At 46.2% G+C, this 18895-nt stretch overlaps 2 protein-coding genes across 7 annotated transcripts; both read left to right on the top strand.

Moving 5' to 3' along the window:
• The first annotated feature begins 5668 nt into the window (after positions 1 to 5668).
• Positions 5669 to 6296, top strand: LOC133887244 (uncharacterized). The gene is made up of 2 exons (XM_062327189.1): positions 5669 to 5898; positions 5981 to 6296. Exons 1-2 carry the CDS (start codon positions 5669 to 5671, stop codon positions 6294 to 6296), a joined length of 546 nt encoding a protein of 181 aa, XP_062183173.1.
• Positions 6297 to 11535: 5239 nt separating this feature from the next.
• On the top strand, positions 11536 to 17323 carry LOC133886591 (disease resistance protein RGA2-like). 6 transcript variants are annotated; one of them, XM_062326297.1, is made up of 6 exons: positions 11536 to 11784; positions 11886 to 12014; positions 12119 to 12212; positions 12425 to 14049; positions 14215 to 17019; positions 17153 to 17323. In XM_062326297.1, exons 4-5 carry the CDS (start codon positions 12457 to 12459, stop codon positions 16183 to 16185), a joined length of 3564 nt encoding a protein of 1187 aa, XP_062182281.1. In that variant the 5' UTR covers positions 11536 to 11784; positions 11886 to 12014; positions 12119 to 12212; positions 12425 to 12456; the 3' UTR covers positions 16186 to 17019; positions 17153 to 17323. The 6 variants fall into 6 exon arrangements, with proteins under 6 accessions (XP_062182281.1, XP_062182277.1, XP_062182276.1 ...); XM_062326293.1 differs by having other exon boundaries at positions 12425 to 16471; positions 16877 to 17019; XM_062326292.1 differs by having other exon boundaries at positions 11919 to 12014; positions 12425 to 17019.
• Positions 17324 to 18895: the final 1572 nt, after the last annotated feature.

The raw sequence follows: 18895 nt of genomic DNA, 5'->3' as shown, positions 1-18895 counted from the left end.
GAGGCACCTGGATGAAACGGGACGGGACCCGTGCATTTAATGGACCCACGGCCCCCTGCTAGTGCATGGCAGGGTCTGACACTGGGGCGTGGGCAGCTGAGGATGTCAGGATGTCAGGATGTCAGACCGCGCGTGCCTATTAAATGCGGCATTGGGCCTTTGACTGGATGACACCCTGACGACGGGACCCTTCGGGTCGTTGAATGATCTTGCGCGAACCTTCGGGGCACCGAGTCCTCGGGGGCTGCCACGTGCAGCCCCGAGCACTCTCTCCCGAGCACTGCGGTGGGACCTTCGGGGCACCGAGTCCTCGGGGGCTGCCACGTGCAGCCCCGAGCACTCTCTCCCGAGCACTTTGGTGGGGCCTTCGGGGCACCGGGTCCTCGGGGGCTGCCACGTGCAGCCCCGAGCACTCTCTCCCGAGCACTTTGGTGGGGCCTTCGGGGCACCGGGTCCTCGGGGGCTGCCACGTGCAGCCCCGAGCACTCTCTCCCGAGCACTTTGGTGGGGCCTTCGGGGCACCGGGTCCTCGGGGGCTGCCACGTGCAGCCCCGAGCACTCTCTCCCGAGCACTGCGGTGGTACCTTCGGGGCACCGAGTCCTCGGGGGCTGCCACGTGCAACCCCGAGCACTCTCTCCCGAGCACTTTGGTGGGGCCTTCGGGGCACCGGGTCCTCAGGGGCTGCCACGTGCAGCCCCGAGCACTCTCTCCCGAGTACTGCGGTGGGACCTTCGGGGCACCGAGTCCTCGGGGGCTGCCACGTGCAGCCCCGAGCACTCTCTCCCGAGCACTTTGGTCTTAGTATTTGGACCCTGCAGATCATCGGGGAACTGGGGTGCTCGGGAACCAGAGGCGGCGGCCCCGAGCACCTTCTCCCGGGATTTAGCTTTTTCTTACCTCGCAGGGTGGTGACATGTGGTGGATAGCCGGCCTGGCCTCGGGACTTAGGGACCCCTGGTTCTGAATACACCGACAGTTGGCATGGTCACCACTACGCCTGCAAGCATCACATAACTGCCGGTACAGCCATGCGAGCGTGGCCGATCCCCAACTGTAAAGGCCGATATTCTCCCATTCCTCTCTTAGTCTCGGCAAGTACATCCACGAGAATGTGTTCCCACTCCCGTCCGGGAACAAGTAGCCTCCAACAAGATGCCACAACCATGCGCGGGCGTACCTCTCGACGACGTGCTCCGCTGCATCGTCAGGACATTCCGTGAAATTCTGAGCCAGTCAGGCGGAGCTGATGCCAGAAGGATTCTTGTCCTTCGTGTCCTGTGCAGGCTCTGGTGGCCTACTACCAACAATCAGCTCCATCATGTCTCTCCATCCTGTGGGTTGCACATTCCCACATATATGCTGCCCGTCCCCTGGAAGCCCGAGTATCATGGCCACATCCTGGAGAGTGACCGTGAGCTCCCCGCAAGGGAGGTGGAAGGTGTGTGTCTCGGGCCTCCAGCGGTCAACTAGTGCAGTTAGAGCTGCGTTGTCGAACATCAGCAACCCCGTCGTGACCAACCGGGCTAACGGTAGGAATCCTGCACACCCAATGTATGGGCGTACCTCTCATCCCACCTGAGAGGGTTGTGAGTGCGAATCCAAAGTGGTGATAGCACCTGAAAGGATCATTGTAATTTGAAAATGTTACTGACACCTGCATCTTACGTAGCACTTAGATGTAAGAAGTAAGGATAAATCGTACCTCGCCGTCGTCGACCATCAGGTGCGCTCGGTGCTCCCTGTCGTAAAATGTCTCAAGGAGCGGGTAGTCGGGGTGCGCCATCGCCCTGCAATGTAAGTAGTGAGAGGCTTGTTAGAGAACGAAAAAAATTAATTTATGGCAAATATAAAACATTAAAAATAGAACAACTAAACGATAGCGAGTAGTTCACCTCTACCTGTCTGCGATTTACTTCCCCGCTACTAGAATTCCCCTTTTTCCTACTATTTGACTTATTCTTCGGGCCCGCCTTGTGTTGTTCCATCCTGTGCCCCAACCGGTGGCATATAGAGCAACGAATTTTAATAGGTGCCTCATCAAAGTCTCTTGCTCCATACATGTCTTCACCGTAACCTTTACTGCTATCATCCATCGCATTCTGAAGACGTTTCCTCTTCCTCCTCCCTGCCTTTTGTTTCAATAGACCACAATCGGGCACATATTCATCGCCATTGTACTCAGGCCACTGTGAAGCATCAAGTAAAGGCTCGAAGGTGGACTCCCAAGTCTTTAGAGCCATCCTTTTAGAGTACATTGGGGTCAAGTAGTCGAGACATGTATGGTCAACTCTTCTCATCCGGCATGCTGTGATAACATGAGAGCATGGGATATGCAGCAATTGCGGGGTCCTGCAATTGCACGGACCCATACACCCCTTCCACAACCTTTCCGGCATTTTAAAGTGTACCTCTCCTTTGCATTCGAACGAACCACGTCGTATGGCCGGTGGTGCCAAACTGAGTAGTCCCTGAACCAGAACTTCACTTCATCAAGACTATCAAATAACATCCCCTTCTTAACCAAATCCTTCTCACTGTCTTGTTCCTCCTCCGTCGACATTAAGCCATTATCATATAGAGCATTCTTCGTCAATGAAATGTCCTCGTAACCAGGCACCTCGGGCACGTCCACATGTACCGCCTTGAGTGTCCTTACCTCCTGCTCCGTGTAAATTCCGTCTCACCAAGCTGCCTCCTCATCCTCTCCCGCTTCTTCTCCCACCTCAACACCCCCATGTCGTTGCCTAACATGTTCCACTTCTTCTGCCTCATCATCTTCGACGTCATCCTCACTATCCAAGGAAAATATTTCAGTTTCCTCGACATTTCCCTGAGCCTCCTCATCCTCAAAATAACCATCGTCGAAATTATTACATACAACAGCCAGATCAAATTTATTTGAACCACCGGCATGTACCTCCTTAATAGATGCCCGAGTTAACTCTGCAACTGTACCATCCACGAGTACGACGGTACCGGAATCCTCTGCGACAATACATGGAATTTCCTGGGTCAAATGCTCAACAGGCTCCACTTCCTGGCTACTATTGCCCGGTACATCTTGAACCGATGGCATCGAGCTTCCTCCGACACCGACATCAACTACCAACTCCGCGCAACAAACTTGAGAACCATTCAAACATTCCTTATACAGCTTCCAATCATTTTCTGACGCCAACTCCATAACAACATAGTGAGCCCTACCACCCTTGCCGGCATCCAACCTTCCCCGTACGGTAACATAACTTCCATCCGCATCAACATTCAAAACTGCCCTAACCCGAGCAACAATTTCATAGAAGCAATGAGGGTTCCCAAATTTCAACACTTCCTCCCTCATCTTATCGATCTCCCCATTTGTACTAACCGTGCCACCATAAAATATACGCACAATGCATTCCATCTACACAAACCATCCAAATATTACACGTGTATCATCGCTATAGCACATTAAAAACCTACACATTATACATTTCAATTCGACTAAATTTCATCTCTACAATGCAAAACCTCCTCCGCTAGTGTACGCACAAAAAACATGCATTGCTCATATACATTTAGTAACTATATGTATTTCAATTTCCTACGCTCAACCGATTGCATGCAACAAATTTCACACGATACATATGCACTAGTATACGTACATAGCACGATATATGACCACCGATCTAGACCGAAATGTTGAAATTTCATAGATCAATCGAATCAAATTCTAAACCCTAACAACCAAAAAACTAGCAATGCAAACCGAAATAACCAAAAATACTTAGAGGGATTGGAGGAGATACCTTACTAGTACTCTTTCCCCTCAAATCCCCTTTGAATCGGGCCCAAATCGATGGAGAATGGAGTGGAGGAGGGCGTGAGCGGCGCTAGAAGACTCTCCTGCTCGCGGCTGCTTGAGGAAGAAAGGGCTGCGTGCGGGAGAGAAGGGCCAGCGCTCGGCCTGTATACGCCTGTGTCACGCCAAAAGGGTTGGCGTGACTCCAGTCGCGCCAGCGCCCTTAGCGTGACACAGGGGACAGACAGTCGCACCTAGGAGGAGGAGAGGCCTCCGTTTGGAGATGGCATAAGGCAAAGCAGTTCATCTGAGCTCCTGGCATAATTTTGGTCTTTTTGCCGGTAAAAAAAATTGCAAAATGAAATTAAAATCCCTGTTTGTGTGTGTATGGCATGGTTACGTAGTATCACATTGACATATACATCCACATAGTAGAGAACGAAAAATGACTGAAATTTTAGTAAAAATTTGCAAATTTTGGTCTTTTTGCCGGTAAAATGAAATTGAAATTCCTGTTTGTGTGTGTATGACGCGGTTACGGAGTATCACGTTGACATGCTTGAGAGTAGCCTGGCTAGTGGCAAGCTTCAGCTAAAATTTGTATGGTCAAAGAGAAGCAATAAAAACCAGCATTATCTCCCTGGTGATACTTAGCTGGTGCTTCCTTAGGTACGTCTCCATACAATGCCATGCTTTTGCTGTAATAAAAACTAGGAACTAGCATCCTCACAACAGCCTCATATCAAAGTTCGCCTCAAAATTACTACATCAGTTGAAGCTTCTGCAAAACATGACACCTGCAGAACAAACTCTATAGAGTTGTTGTATGCTGCAAAAAAAAAAAGAACAGGAGAATGGGTGGGTTGCAGTTGATATGAACACCAATAATCACCACGTTCGTGCAAGAATCTGGCAACATCATTCGCTCACGAGTAGAACAGACAAGGCACTATCCAAAAGCGGAATGCGATGCGATAAGCACAAATTCAAGAGGCAAGCGCTTTTACAGAGGGACCAAATTCATGGCAAACCTTCTATTTTGCAAAACAAGACCACAAAAGTACAAAGCTCCTAGGACCTCAACTTTGGCCTTCCATAATTCGATTAAAAAATAATCGAGATCCTGTAGTGGCACATGCCAGAAATACTGGTCTCATCAATCATCACCATCATGAGTACCCATCGAGTGAGCATGCAAAGCAAACTGACTAAACTTCAAACACTAGGCAAGACCGCAAGACAGCTAGATCTCATGATTAGATGGTAAGGAGTAAAATACCTACAAATAGAGAATGTCCACATCCGTATCCGTGAGTGTATTTTTAAACTTGTGCCAGCGCCTGTTATCCGCCACGGATAAGACCATCTTTAACAGACTCCTTAAAATTTTATCCTCTAAACTACTATTATCGCATCCTCTATCACTATTGCAGCATCTCTTATTCCCTTCATCTCCAACAGAGTCTCCTTATTTCGTCCTCTATCTTCTCTTTCCTATATTCTAATATTTTACGTCCAACCGACATAACCGCCGTCGCAGCTTCGTGTTTCACTGGTTCTGCTACGGTCTAACGTTATTGCTATGAAATAATTTAATTAGTCAAGGTGTACATGTAAATGTGGTTGGTATTTTTTCGGTGTTTACTATTTTAGACCCGTAAAATAGCCCTACGCTGACATGCAATTGTGGTATCTTGCACTAGAAGGAAGCTTCCAAAGCAAGGAAGAAACCATCTTGCGGCTGAAGCCTCTGAAGTAGTGGCTTGTAGGGGAAGGCTAAGCAGTGTCTTCCCTTGAAAGGTTCGGCCAGGCACTATATATAGGAGGAAGAGGACCTCTCATTTGCAAGCCACGAAATGGAGCCTCGTGCAGCCTGAAAGCAGTACATGAGAGAGCTATGTTTCTCCAATGATTCTTCTGATGAGGAAGAAGATTTAGTCCTAGCGACTCTTACCGCATGGCATGCGGACGTCAAAGCTTCTCGCAGAGAGCCATGGGGCGGGTCCGTCCCCGGGCACCGGCGCATACACAGGGATCGAATGGAGGGCCACAATCGGTTGTACAACGACTACTTTGCAGACTCCTCGGTGTACCCTGACTACATTTTTTGTCGCAGGTAACATTGTACATTGGGGTATCCGTTTCAAAGTGGTACGTACGTACGGTGTGTGAAGTAGTAATGGTTGGTTGTCGTGCAGGTTCAGGATGAAACGTGACCTGTACTGCAAGATTGTGAAGGAGGTTGAGGACCATGACCCGTGGTTCCAGCAAAGGAGGAACGCTGCAGGAGAGCTTGGGCTATCATCCTTGCAAAAAGTAACTGCGGCTCTCCGTATGTTAGCATACGATGCTCTTGCAGATTCTCTCGACGAGTGCCTCCGGCTAGGGGAGAGCACCATCATTGAGAGCATGAGGCGGTTCGTGCGTGCTATTGTCGAGGTGTTCGGTGATGAGTACCTCCATGCTCCGAACGAGGAGGACACTGCACGATTGCTGGATATGAACCAGTGTTGAGGGTTCCCCGGGATGCTTGAAAGCATTGATTGCATGCATTGGAGGTGGAAGAACTGTCCCACGGCGTGGTCCGGTTCTTTCAGGGGCCATGTCAATGCACCGACTATCATTCTAGAGGTTGTGGCGTCGCAGGACCTATGGATTTGACATGCCTTCTTCGGAATGCCAGGTTCATTGAACGACATCAATGTGCTTCACCAGTCACATCTCCTCGACAACCTTGCTGCCGGTGTAGCACCCAAGGTACACTACTCCATTAATGGACACCATTACACAATGGGGTACTATCTTGCAGACGGCATCTATCCGGAGTGGGCGACTTTTGTGAAGCCCATACAAGCTCCAATTGGCAGGAAGCGGCAACACTTCGTGGTGCAGTAGGAGGCTGCACAAAAGGATGTTGAACGGGCATTTGGAGTATTGCAATCTCGATTTCCCATAGTCCGTGGAGCTGCGAGGTTCTGGGATCAGGAGACCCTGAATGACATAATGACGGCCTGCATTATCATGCACAACATGATAATCGAAGATGAGAGACTGGAAGGGGAAGTCGAATACGTGTATGAGGGTTCGAGCGAGGACGCGGTGCCGTCCCACGAACCAACCCCCCCCCCCCCACTTGAAGCATTTATGCAAAGGTACGGGCGAATTAGAAGCCGACCGGCTCATCATCAACTCCAGGATGACATAGTTGAGCATCTTTGGCAGCTCCACGGAGGAGAGTAGGCCACAGCTCGAGTACTTTGACTAAATAAATGTAATATGTTTGGACGTAGTTATCTTTTCGCATTTTGTACTTCCGTAGATGCTTGTTCCTAAATTTCTATCAGTTGTATTAAAAATCCACAATAGGTGGTCCTAATGAAAATGTTATATTTCAATTCCTAATGGCATGTATCAAATCGAAATGGCATCATCCAGGCGCATCTGCCCACCATGTAAAACAACATCATACAGGCAACCATCCAAGCAAGCAGCCCTGCACACCATGTCAATGCAGCAGCATCGAGGCAACCATCCAAGGAAACATCCAGGCAGCCATCCAAGGCATCATCCACGCAAGCATCCAGGGCATCATACAAGCAACCATCCAGACAACATCCAGGCGCATCAGCCCTGCACAGCATGCCGAACACAAGGCTGCATCTTCACCCAGTTCCAGAAACAGATGCAGACCGAAATGGCAAGAGCAATGCTGATAGTTGTAGAAACCATATCTTGGTGTACTTTATATAGCAGGACAACATTGACAATACTCACCTGTATGCAGTGGAACCGAAGAAAATGTATGAAACATGACTGCAGTTCAATTACTTGAAGTTCAAAGGTACTATGAAAATGAAGAAAATGTATGAAACATGACTGCAGTTCAATTACATGAAGTTCAAAGGTACTATGGAAATGAAGAAAATGTATCACATAGCTGAAAAATTTCTGAACTCAAATAATACAGGAACCTGCATATTAAAGTACTTAATGAAACATGTCTTGATATTGGCCGGCAAGCCTCAAGGGGCAGATGCAGCACGGCGAGCAGCAATAATGCTTTGGCGCAGGCTCTTGTAATATGCATGCTGGTCCTCATCCATCTGCAAAATGTCCATGTTCATTATCTCCCTCTCCTCCTTGATCTTTTCCCTCTCCTCCTTGACCTTTTCCAGCTGCACACGCTCCTCCTCAAGGGTAACCTCTGCTGCTCAATTCGAAGCATCTCCGCAAATCGGTCAGCTCGTTCCTTCTCAAGTTTCTCCTTCATTGCAATTTGTCTGTCAAACATCTCTAGCACGGGTGTTGAGGCCGAGTTCGACAAAGACGAACCGCGAGTGAGCTCCTTGGCCTTGTTGCGGCCTGCTGGCCGCTTCTGCCGGGTGCTAGCACTGGTACGAGTGGCAGCAGGCCCGTCCCGTTTGTTGACGCCGGGAGAAGACTCCCCGTGCTGCGTAGATGCCGGGCTTCCCACTAACGCCGTCTTCTGCTTCTTGCAAGACGCCTCCGATTGCCATTTCGGATGATGACGTAACTCCACCCAGCAAGGCAGCAACGTGAACTCCTTCTTTTCCACTGATTGGAACATCTGACATGCCGCCGCAATCTGAAAAGGGAACAAGTCCGTAGTTATTCGACGCATTCACTGCAGAGAACGTACACGAAGCACATTAATGTTGCTTACCATATCTGGCTCCGTCATCCCACTCCTCCTATTACGGAGGGCCTTAGCATAGTGGCCGCAGAACCGCTGCACCTTGCTGTTGATGAAGGTCCACCTTCCCTGCAGAGACTTCTTGTTGCATGTGCTATGGAAGTCCTTGTGCTCGTGAAAAAATATCTCGATCCTCTGTCAGAAAGCCCCTATACTCTGGTTGCTCCCCACCCCGGGATCCATACTCACGTTTAGCCACGCCTTCACAAGATGAAGGTCCTCCTGGATGGTGTAACTGCTTCCACGACCACCTGCAGCTGGTAAATCTCCCTGTCCTTCCGGTTGCTGCTCTTGTGCCAAAGGAGGTTGGGTCCCGAAGATGTCGTCCTGGGTAGGCGGCACAACATCATCCCAAGGAATCTCATCTTCATCACCACCAAGAAATAGGGCGTACTCCATAGTGTCCCTGCAATGCGTGACAAACGCGATGAAATACAAGAACCTAACCCATTAGTTGACAAAGACAGTACCCATTCAAAGTTAACCAACAGTAGATTCGATTATTGGAGTACAAACCACCAACTAGTTCGGCCACTACACTCCACAATGCTTTACCACATACCCTACAAAAGAATACATGATGCACTTCACTGAAGCCGCCAAGACCTATCGGATTCTACGGACATGGACTCCATTGAATCTCCGCACAGCAAGTCATCGGGGCTCCAATCCACAGGAACAACGCCATCATCGTCAACGTCCTGTGAACCGGACCCTTCATCTTCTACATTACAGCCTTGCAAGACTTGTTTGCCCTCGCCTCCGGTCCGCAACGCATCTTCAACTTGGAAGACGAGCTGCTCCAAGTCCCCCGCAATGTTGTCTACCTGAAGCAGAGCTCGGTTCAGGTCCCCACCAGCGGGGGTGTTCTCCGTACTCAAATTGTCCTTCACCACGTTCTTCAACTCGACTGCCATTTGTTGGACATGGTCCTGCATTTTTGAGACAAGAGCGGCAAGCGAAGCAGCGTCCATCTACAATCAACGACAGGGATGCCTAAACTGATAAACTAATATTCACTGCAAACCAAGGATATGTTATGTACTTGTCGTTGTCAAAGATCAGAAAAGGTGATGAGCAACTAAATTGCCGACTTTATTTGCAAAAACCCGAGCCCCCACTATAGGTACCAGGTAAACATGGCAGTTTATCATCCTAGGAAGAAGGAACCATGTTGCTTCCTCTACATGTACAGAATTAAGGGCATCCAGTTCATGACCTAACACAATGTGGCAAATATATTGATCTTCCAATGCATTACTGCTTCCTATCATGTAGAGGAACCAAACCGTGTACACACATCTACATTACAGCAACTGGCACATTTTCCCTCCTAGGAACACAACTTTCCTATGGACCTAACCTTTGCCGACAAGCAATCCTACCGGCCATACAAGGACCATAGCTCAATTACAGCCATACAAAGGTCATAGTTTTTTGCATGTTTTGCAGACCTACAATCTGCACTCAGATGGACTACAAGCTCATACAATCACATTGGCACAATTCTGTCAACTAGTTCATCACATCCCTTCGAACCCCAACTCCACACTAATTGACAATCCATTTGACAACCCATTGATTGCATTTTCAACAAGCATCATGCCCTAATACAAGCTGCACTCAGAGGAACTATATTTTAGCTCAAAGATTGCATATTCAACAAGCATCATGCACTGATAATGGTAGATCTACCAAATTAATAAGGTCGATTCCTATCAAATCAAAATCTCAATCTCTGGTTCTTGAAGCCAGAACAGACACTTGGGCATACACTACGAACTACATGGATATATGACGCCAAATCGCTAAATATGCAATCCGGCCGGCGACCAGCTCACATAGCAACCAATCCCTTAATCAGTCCCGCCGCCGAGTAGCCCACGCTCCGGCTGTTGGCCACACCCATCCATGGATCTGAGACCGGAGTACGTACCACAACCTTGCTAACGACCTCGCTCCGGGTACTGCCGTCGAGCACACGGACGGTGGGGAAGATTGAAGCGCCGTCGCCGGATCTGCGTCGCACCAGTCATCCACCGCGGGGGACGATGCGGAGTCTCCCGGGTACCCGGATGGTTCTCGCTTCCGCCGAAGTCCAAAGCCGCCCGACTCACCGCCGCACGGGCTTGCCAGCTCCCCTTCCGCCGCTCCGCGGGAGAAACTGCCACTTCTCCACTCCGCTCGCGCACAGGGTTGAGGACACCGCATCGCTCCGTATCTTTGCTGACACCACGCGCCACCCCGCATCTCTGTTCCAGTCGATACCGCGTCTGTTGGAGTCGCTTGCAGCCGACTTCGCTTCGTAAAACTGATGCTACAGTACTTTGCGACGCAGAAACGGCCTCTGTTGGAGACGGTCTAAGAAATATTACCCGTGCCCGCCACCGGTGGGTATCGTATACCCACGGGTGCACTTGTATATCCGCATGTTAGAATAATTGGAGTGGATTTATAAGTAATTTGAGCAGGTTTATTAGTAATTAGAGCAGGTTTATATAACTAGTGACGACTTAGGCTCATATGTAAGGTGATTGAAGGGGTTTACGGGTTCACTGGCACAAATATGTATTTTTTTTGCCCATGACCTTTTACCTATCAAATTTATAAACAAACTCGAACATATACCCACGGACAAACATTAAAACCCAAACCTACACCAGTAGGATTTTTTATCCACAGACACACGGGTAACCACTGCCTGTTACCATCTCTACTCATGATGTGCTTTCCTTGGCCCGCTTTGTCACGAGGGAAAAAGTTAAGGCAAAGCATCATGAAAGCAAGATGTAGTCATTGTGCTTTAGCTTGTCACTTTACTTGTTATAATAACTAGTCAGATTCATCTTTAATACTACTTTCTTTTGTTTATACTTCAAATTTTTGGTAATACTAAACATTATAGATTTAAACCACCGTACAGATTATATTAAATAGGTGTAGATTGCCACTAATAAACAGTGTACACAAACTGAAATCAAACCAAATGTACAGATTAGATAATGGGGAATTCGTGATACCCAAGATGAGTAGAATCCCGTCACGGCAAAGTCTGACAACGGATGGAGGAGTAGTTGGGGGAAGTGACAGGCTGACAGCAGTCTTTTCATTTTTTTATATTTCTTAGTCCTGACCAAGACTCAGAGTCTGTGAACCACCCGTGTCTTGTGCTCTTTTCTCCCATATCCAGATCTAGGCTCAAGCTCTGCATTGTGCAACCCAGGGAGACCCCGGAAGCTCTGCTTTGCATAGATTGTCATAAGGCAAAGCAGTACATCTCAGCTCCAGGTACGTATTCACTTGGATATTTGTAAGCAATAATTTAGCATCCTATTTATTTTGTTTCTTCTCTGGCATGTACACTTTCTGCTTTCGCCGCAAATTTTCAGCAAAAAGTTGGCCTTTTTTCTGTATATTATCAGCTACTGAAGAAGGGAACACTCGTAAGCCACAAATCATAATCACAGTACAAGATCGCTATTTATTCTTCACTCAGTGCTTGAAGCCGTGAAGCTGTGGTATGTTAATCTTCACATCATTAACTAGTTCGCTATCATGTACTTGTCTCATATGGCCTGCTCTCTGATTTCCTGACATATATGTCGCATCTTATGGCAAGAAGCAATCCAGAAACTCAAAGACCAAAAGAAGCACTCCAGCAACTCGAAAACCAAAAGGCTAAAGGGCTGCAGCTAGCAGTGCACCTGTTTAACCAGGTGAGATATCAAGCTACTGTTTCCTGCACTTCTGTCAGATTATTGTTGGCACTAGTCATACATTAAGGCAGCCAAAGAAGAAAGAAATAATCATGCATGAAAGCACTGTAGGGTTGAATTAGTTGCAACTTTTAGAGCCCATATTTTAGTACAGCTTATTTTTGCTATTTTTTGTTTAGGGATTAGCAGCTCACTGCAAATTATTTTTGCAGGAATTTTGGCTCAAGAGACACTTTAAAAAAAGATGGCTGGTGTAGACGTTGCTGTAGTATCTGGAATATTGAAGATTGTGGGCAACAAGTTAGCTCCACTAATAATAAAAAAGTACAGCTCGATGGTGGGTGTGAAAAAGGATCTCCAGGAGCTCCAGGATCTAGTTGAGGAGATCAACTATTGGCTGGAAACAATAGGAGATAAAGCTATGGGGAGTGGACCGTCGTTGAATTGGCTTAAGCAGTTGAAAGATGTTTCTTATGATGTTGATGATGTTGTCGATGAGTTCCAGCTGAAGACTGAGAAACATGATGCTTGTGGTGATGGTAGTATTGTGTCCAAATACTTGTGCACAAAACCAAAATCATTAATATTTCAATGCAATGCGGCCAAAAAGATCGAGGCAATCAAAAGGAGATTTGCTGTAATTGTGAAGCAAAGAACTGACTTCAGTGCAATAGCAAATAGCTTACCAGTTGGTCATCCTTTTAGTGATATGAACGAGACTACTGCGAACATGCCATCATTGCCCATAGTGGATGTGGCATCAGTACTCGGTAGAGAACAAGAAAAACGCCAAATAATATCTAAACTGGTAGAGACTAATGACCAACAAACAATCAAGATCGTTTCCGTCATCGGGCTTGGTGGCTCTGGAAAAACTACCTTGGCTAAACTGATTTTCAATGATGGTAACATTATAGAGAAGCATTTTGAAGTTAGACTATGGGTTCATGTGTCCCAAGAACTCGACGATGCCAAGCTTGTCGAAAAAATGTTTGAAGCTATAGCTGGTGAAAAGTCTGAACGTCGTCCCTTGCAGCATATGAGCAAAACAATATTAGATAAGTTGATCGGGAAAAGATATCTACTTGTACTGGATGATGTATGGACGGAGGACCGAATTCAGTGGGAACAAATCATGGTACATCTGAAGAGCGACACACCTGGAAGCAGAATTTTAATCACTACTCGCAGTAGAAGAGTTGCAGAGGCAGTGGAATCTGCTGACCTACACAACTTGCAATTCTTATCTGAGATTGACAGCTGGAAAGTGTTTGAGCAAAGCTTTGGAATGGCTGCAAAAGGTTTGGACTCCGAATTCCTAGAGGTTGGAAAAGATATTGTGAAAAAATGTGGTGGGGTGCCGCTAGCAATTAAAGTTCTTGCAGCTGCTCTCCGTGGCAAAGAACGGATAGAAGAGTGGCAGGCCATGAGAGACAACAATTTATTAGATGTTATGGATGAAGAACGTAAAGTATTTGCATGCTTGAGGTTGAGCTATCTCTATTTGCCACCTCATCTGAAGCAGTGCTTAACAATATGTTCACTGTTTCCTAAAGGTTACATGATTGATAAAGAACAATTGATTGACCAATGGATTGCTCATGATATGATCACTCCGGTGGCTGGTGTTGATTACTTGGAGTATACTGGCCACAAGTACTTTAATTCTCTTGTGCAGGTGTTTTTTTTACAAGATGTGAATGAATATGATGGGAGAGTGATATGCAGGATGCATGATTTGGTTCATGATCTTGCTCAGTCAATCACGGACATTTTTGTGCCAGCGGAGGAAACCAGTTCCGCAAAGAGCTACAGATACTTTTCTTTAACTGAACAGGCAAGAAATCTTCCAACCAAAAATCCTTTTAAAAAAGCACGTGCTATATATTTTGGTAAGGGTGGTGGTAGAATATTTGGCAACTCATTGAAGGATGCAAGACATTTGCGCAGTATCACCATGGAATCTTTCTTTGAAGCAGAAGTTCCCCCTACCTTATTTCAGGTAAAATATCTGAAATATCTTAAGATTTCAGAACTGAGATGTGAAGCACTCCCTGAAGCCATTTCAGATATTTGGAGCCTGCAAGCTCTTCACGTAACATTTTCTAATCTTCTCGAATTGCCTAAATCCATTGGTAAGCTGCAGAAGTTAAGAGTTCTGAACCTATCATTTTGTTGCGAGCTGAAGTGTTTACCCGATTCTATTGGTGATTGTCAAATGATTTCAAACATTGATCTTTTCAATTGCATGAAGCTTACAGTGTTGCCAAACTCTGTCGGCAAAAATGAAGAGCTAAGATTGTTAAGACTAGGTCGGACCAAAATTGAGAGGCTACCATCAAGTATCACAACAATGAGAAACCTGGAGTGTCTGGACCTTTATGAGTGTCGTGAGCTGGTAGAGTTGCCTGAAGGCATCAGCAACTTGGAGAAGCTTCAAGTTTTGAACCTAAAAGGATGCAAAAATTTGAGAGGCATGCCGGTAGGCATCGGTCAACTCAGTCGACTACAAAAGTTGGGATTATTTGTTGTTGGTAAGGGCAAAAAATTTGCACAAATCTCAGAGCTTGCAAATGTAGCTGGGATCGGCGAGGAACTAACTATCACATGTATTGCACATATGATGGACTCAGATGATGCACACAAGGCACACCTGAAACTAAAGACATACATTCAGAGGCTGGAGTTAAATTGGTGGAGAAATGACCGGGAGGAGGTGAATACTGAAATGGAGCAGACTATATTTGATGGTCTGGAACCACCATCAGCGATTAAAGAGCTGCACATTGGTTGGTATGCAGGTGCGCGATACGCACGGTGGATGCTAAAGCAAGTTGGTGATGGAGTGCAGCGGGTTCCTCAATTCACATGTTTAACAACGATGATGCTATCAGGTTTCCCAAACTTGAAGCATTTGGAGGGCCTTGTGGAGTTGCCTTGTTTGGAGAAGCTTGAACTGCGTTCGATGCCTGCTCTTGAAAGGATAAGTGGGGGCCCATTTCCTTCGCTGGTGAAGTTAGTTACACAGGATTTGCCTAATTTGGGAGAGATGTGGATGGTAACAGTGAGGACCTTGGGTGACGACGAGGGACAATTGCAAATTGGTACTTGCTTATCTGATCTCAGTATTGAGGGATGTTCCAAATTGATGGTGAAGCCGTACTTCCCGTCTTCGCTGGAGCGCTTGTCGTTGAAGAGGAGCAATGAGCAGCTGATGGAGTCGCTAGACCAAGACCAAGGGTCCTCTTCTTCCTCCACTTTTCCAACCTATATAAGTTTTAGCCACCTGAAGCAGCTTAAGCTATCATCAGCACCGCTTGGATTAGGATCTAGGTATGGGTGGAAGTTGTTGCGACACATGACGGTACTTGAGTCGTTGGGGATTGACTGCGAAGATGGCCTAACAGAGTTGCCAGAGAGCATGCGGAGCCTCACGTCCCTTCGATCTCTGAGGATTGATTTATGCTCTAATCTTTACATGCTGCCCGAGTGGCTAGGGGAACTCCGGTTTCTGCAAAGGATAATTATCTTGCACTGCAAAAGCCTGAGCAGCCTACCCCAGTCAATGGTTCAACTCCGGTCTCTGCGAGAGATGAGAATTGGGGACTGCCGTAGCCTGAGCAGTCTTCCCCAGTCAATGTGTCACCTCACATCACTGCAAGAGCTCGAAATACGCAACTGCGGAGCACTTGACCAGTTGCCAGAATGGCTGGGTGAGCTCTGCTCTCTACGCGTATTGGTTATTATGGATTTGCCGGGGCTGAGTTGCCTTCCCCAGTCCATGTGCCGCCTCACCTCCCTGGAACACCTTCACATCGTTTACTGCCCTGGCATCAAATCCTTGCCGGGGTCGATAAAAGGCCTCACCGCTTTGCTCATCTGTGGCTGCCCTGATCTGTTGAGGCGTTGCGAGAGAGGAAAGGGGGAGGACTGGCACCTCGTCTCCCACATCCCTCAACTATTGATGTGGTAAATGAGGATGAGGGAGGGGCTTGACCTGGTGGCGCTTCATCTCCAATCCCGCACCGCCGCGCCTCATCACATCCTCCCCACCACACTGCTGCGCCCCATCCCATCCCCACCACACTCCTGCCATGGCGCCGCTGTCTAGGAGCAGCTACCCTATTATGATGTTACTCTTCCTCAGCTTCGCAGATTTATTACCTGAACAAGTGTCTGATACTGTGATGACAATTAGTTTGTGATTTTGCAAAGTTCACCAGATGAAATTGACTTACAGTGTGTCGAGAATTTTTCCGGTATAGTAAATCATAAACTGTTCTGTTATTAGATATAATGACAATGGAACCATATATGGCAACTCCTAGCTTGCTTGTATTTCACTATCTTATATTTCAGTTCACCAATATGTGGTCTTCTGAATCTTTTTCTAGGTGCTTGATATTATGAAATTGTAGTTGTGAAATAGATTGTCATGACAAAATGCTCAGTTGAAATTGATCTGTACATTTCACAGAATGAACATACATAGAATGGAAACTATTTGGCCCAAATTCGTGGTTTGTATATGTATGTTCACTCTTCAGTTCTGCTCTAGGCATGTGAATACACACACGACCTTCTTCTTTTTGCTTCCCCGTGCTCTGGCTGTTGGCAACTTGGCATGTACATACCTGAAATCAATTCAAGTTCACTCCTTATAGGTATGCAGTGGGATTGATTAGTGCTGAGGATGTGACGTGCTAAATATTCATCAAGTGACATGTCCTGCTCATGCCGCTGGCGCCATTGGTGTCAAAGCACGCATAACGGCAGCGTCAACGGGTGGGCAGGAAAAAAAATCAAGGTGATTTCCCAGTTTAAACTTTCTTCTTTTGTTTTCTTGATTAAATCAATTGCATCATTGCATGATTGTATTTTGTACTACTTAATTATGAATAATTCAGGTATACATAGTCTGAATTGAACCTGTATTTCAGATAGATCAGGAAGATTTGCCTTGATTAATTTTTACTTGGAGAGGTGCACAGCAAGATGGATCATCTACTCGGTGCTATTTTGCGAACTACATTGCTTGGTCAAATCATATACATGAATTGTCAGGAGCATCTGTAGTACAGTTGGGACTCATTCAGTCGTTCACCTACCAGAAGAAAAGGAGGAAAGTTGTATGTCGGACCTGATTCAGATTGCCGACTGTGAGTGCTGTAATATATTCTGGGTTATGTTTTTTTTTAAACTAAGGTGAGATGTGGTTTGATTTATTTGTGATGAATGATTGATAAAGTGTTGATTTGGCTCGATGATTTTTAGATTGTATAAGTATGTTTATGTTTGCGACTAACTCAAAAATAGAGTTGGAGGTTGCTGTCTTTGGAAAATTTGCTTCACCGTATGGTTTGGTGTGTGAGTTTTTACACATGTCGGAAGGTCCGGTGTTAAAAAAGGATGAGTATCGGAGCATTTTCAACTCAGAGTCAAAAATTGTGTGATCATCGGAAGGTCCAGTGTTCGAAAGCTTTGAACATCGAAGCATTTAACAGAGATGTTGTAAAATAGCTTGACTGGTGTTGTACGTACCGGACAGTCCGATGATGAGCTGTGTAAGCACCGGAGGCTTCACCAGACCATTTAACATAAATGTTACAAAAGGAGGTTTGATGAAGATGTACTCACTGGAAGGTTTAGTGATGGGTATGACTGAACACTGGAGCATCGCCGGAGCATTTTTTAAGGGACTCTAGAGCCAGAGGGAGAGTACACACTAGATGGTCCGATGTTTATACTGGTGTGAGTTTCGAACCATCTGGTGTTCATATTTTTATTACGACTTACTATTTCTGCAGGGATTTTAATATGGGCTAACTGCAAGTGGTGTTCACATGTTGTTGGAGATACATATTTGCTTATCTCATGATGTTTATGTGACAGATGTATCTTGACAATCGTCCGGCATCAAGCACCCGCTTAGCCCCAATTATCCATCGTCAACCGCTAAGATACATATGTCACATACACATCATAAAATGTATAGAAACATAAAGCATTTATTTTATGAAAAGTGAGTAAACGTGTGAAGAATACAAAGATAGCGTATAACATTTTTTGCCAGATATTTGACACTATACTCAAAACCCAAGAAAAAACTTTGCCAAAAAAATAAAAAATGAACCAAAAAAGCCGGAAAAACTGACAAATGACTTGTGCAACCTCATACTGCCTAGGAGTAGAGCAGTTGGAGTGAGGAGTAGGTGCAACATAAAGTGTTTATTATTTCCAACGCGTTGCTTCTTTGGATATGCATGGCTAATTGGCCATCAATCTGACTGCACCAACTGCTTTATAGCATATGGCAATTTCTCAGTACTGCTGAGTTACTCAGGTTACCAATGAGAACTGGGTAAAAGTACTGGTGATTAGCTAATGACATGCTTTTGGATACAATGCAGAAATAAGTCTCTGTCGAAAAGTCAAGGTCATGAGAGCTCAGTTTCCTCTAAAATCTCACCTAGGGGCAAATTGGAATGCTTTTCATGTCTTAAATCCAGATGTAGTTCTTTACCATTAGCTACTTCTGAAGAATGAAATGTAAAACTATTCAGAGGACCAAAACTGAACACCGGGAAAATCAGGGCAGCCAAAGGAGACTTGACAAACATAGCAAGACCACAAGCCATAGCTCTTTACTGAATAGAGTTAATTCAGGAATCCATTTAGTTTAG

The sequence above is a fragment of the Phragmites australis genome, chromosome 12 (assembly GCF_958298935.1).
Source record: "Phragmites australis chromosome 12, lpPhrAust1.1, whole genome shotgun sequence".
Taxonomy (NCBI): domain Eukaryota; kingdom Viridiplantae; phylum Streptophyta; class Magnoliopsida; order Poales; family Poaceae; genus Phragmites; species Phragmites australis.
Note: the sequence above shows the minus strand (reverse complement) of the source record. Positions and strands in the feature narration are given on the sequence as shown.

Bases quoted from the DNA above. Each gene is read 5' to 3' on its own strand.
- LOC133886591 (XM_062326292.1), top strand. From the start codon at position 12,457: ATGGCTGGTGTAGACGTTGCTGTAGTATCTGGAATATTGAAGATTGTG.
- LOC133887244 (XM_062327189.1), top strand. From the start codon at position 5,669: ATGAGAGAGCTATGTTTCTCCAATGATTCTTCTGATGAGGAAGAAGAT. The intron at 5,899-5,980 runs GTAACATTGTAC...GTTGTCGTGCAG, and splicing joins GACTACATTTTTTGTCGCAG to GTTCAGGATGAAACGTGACC.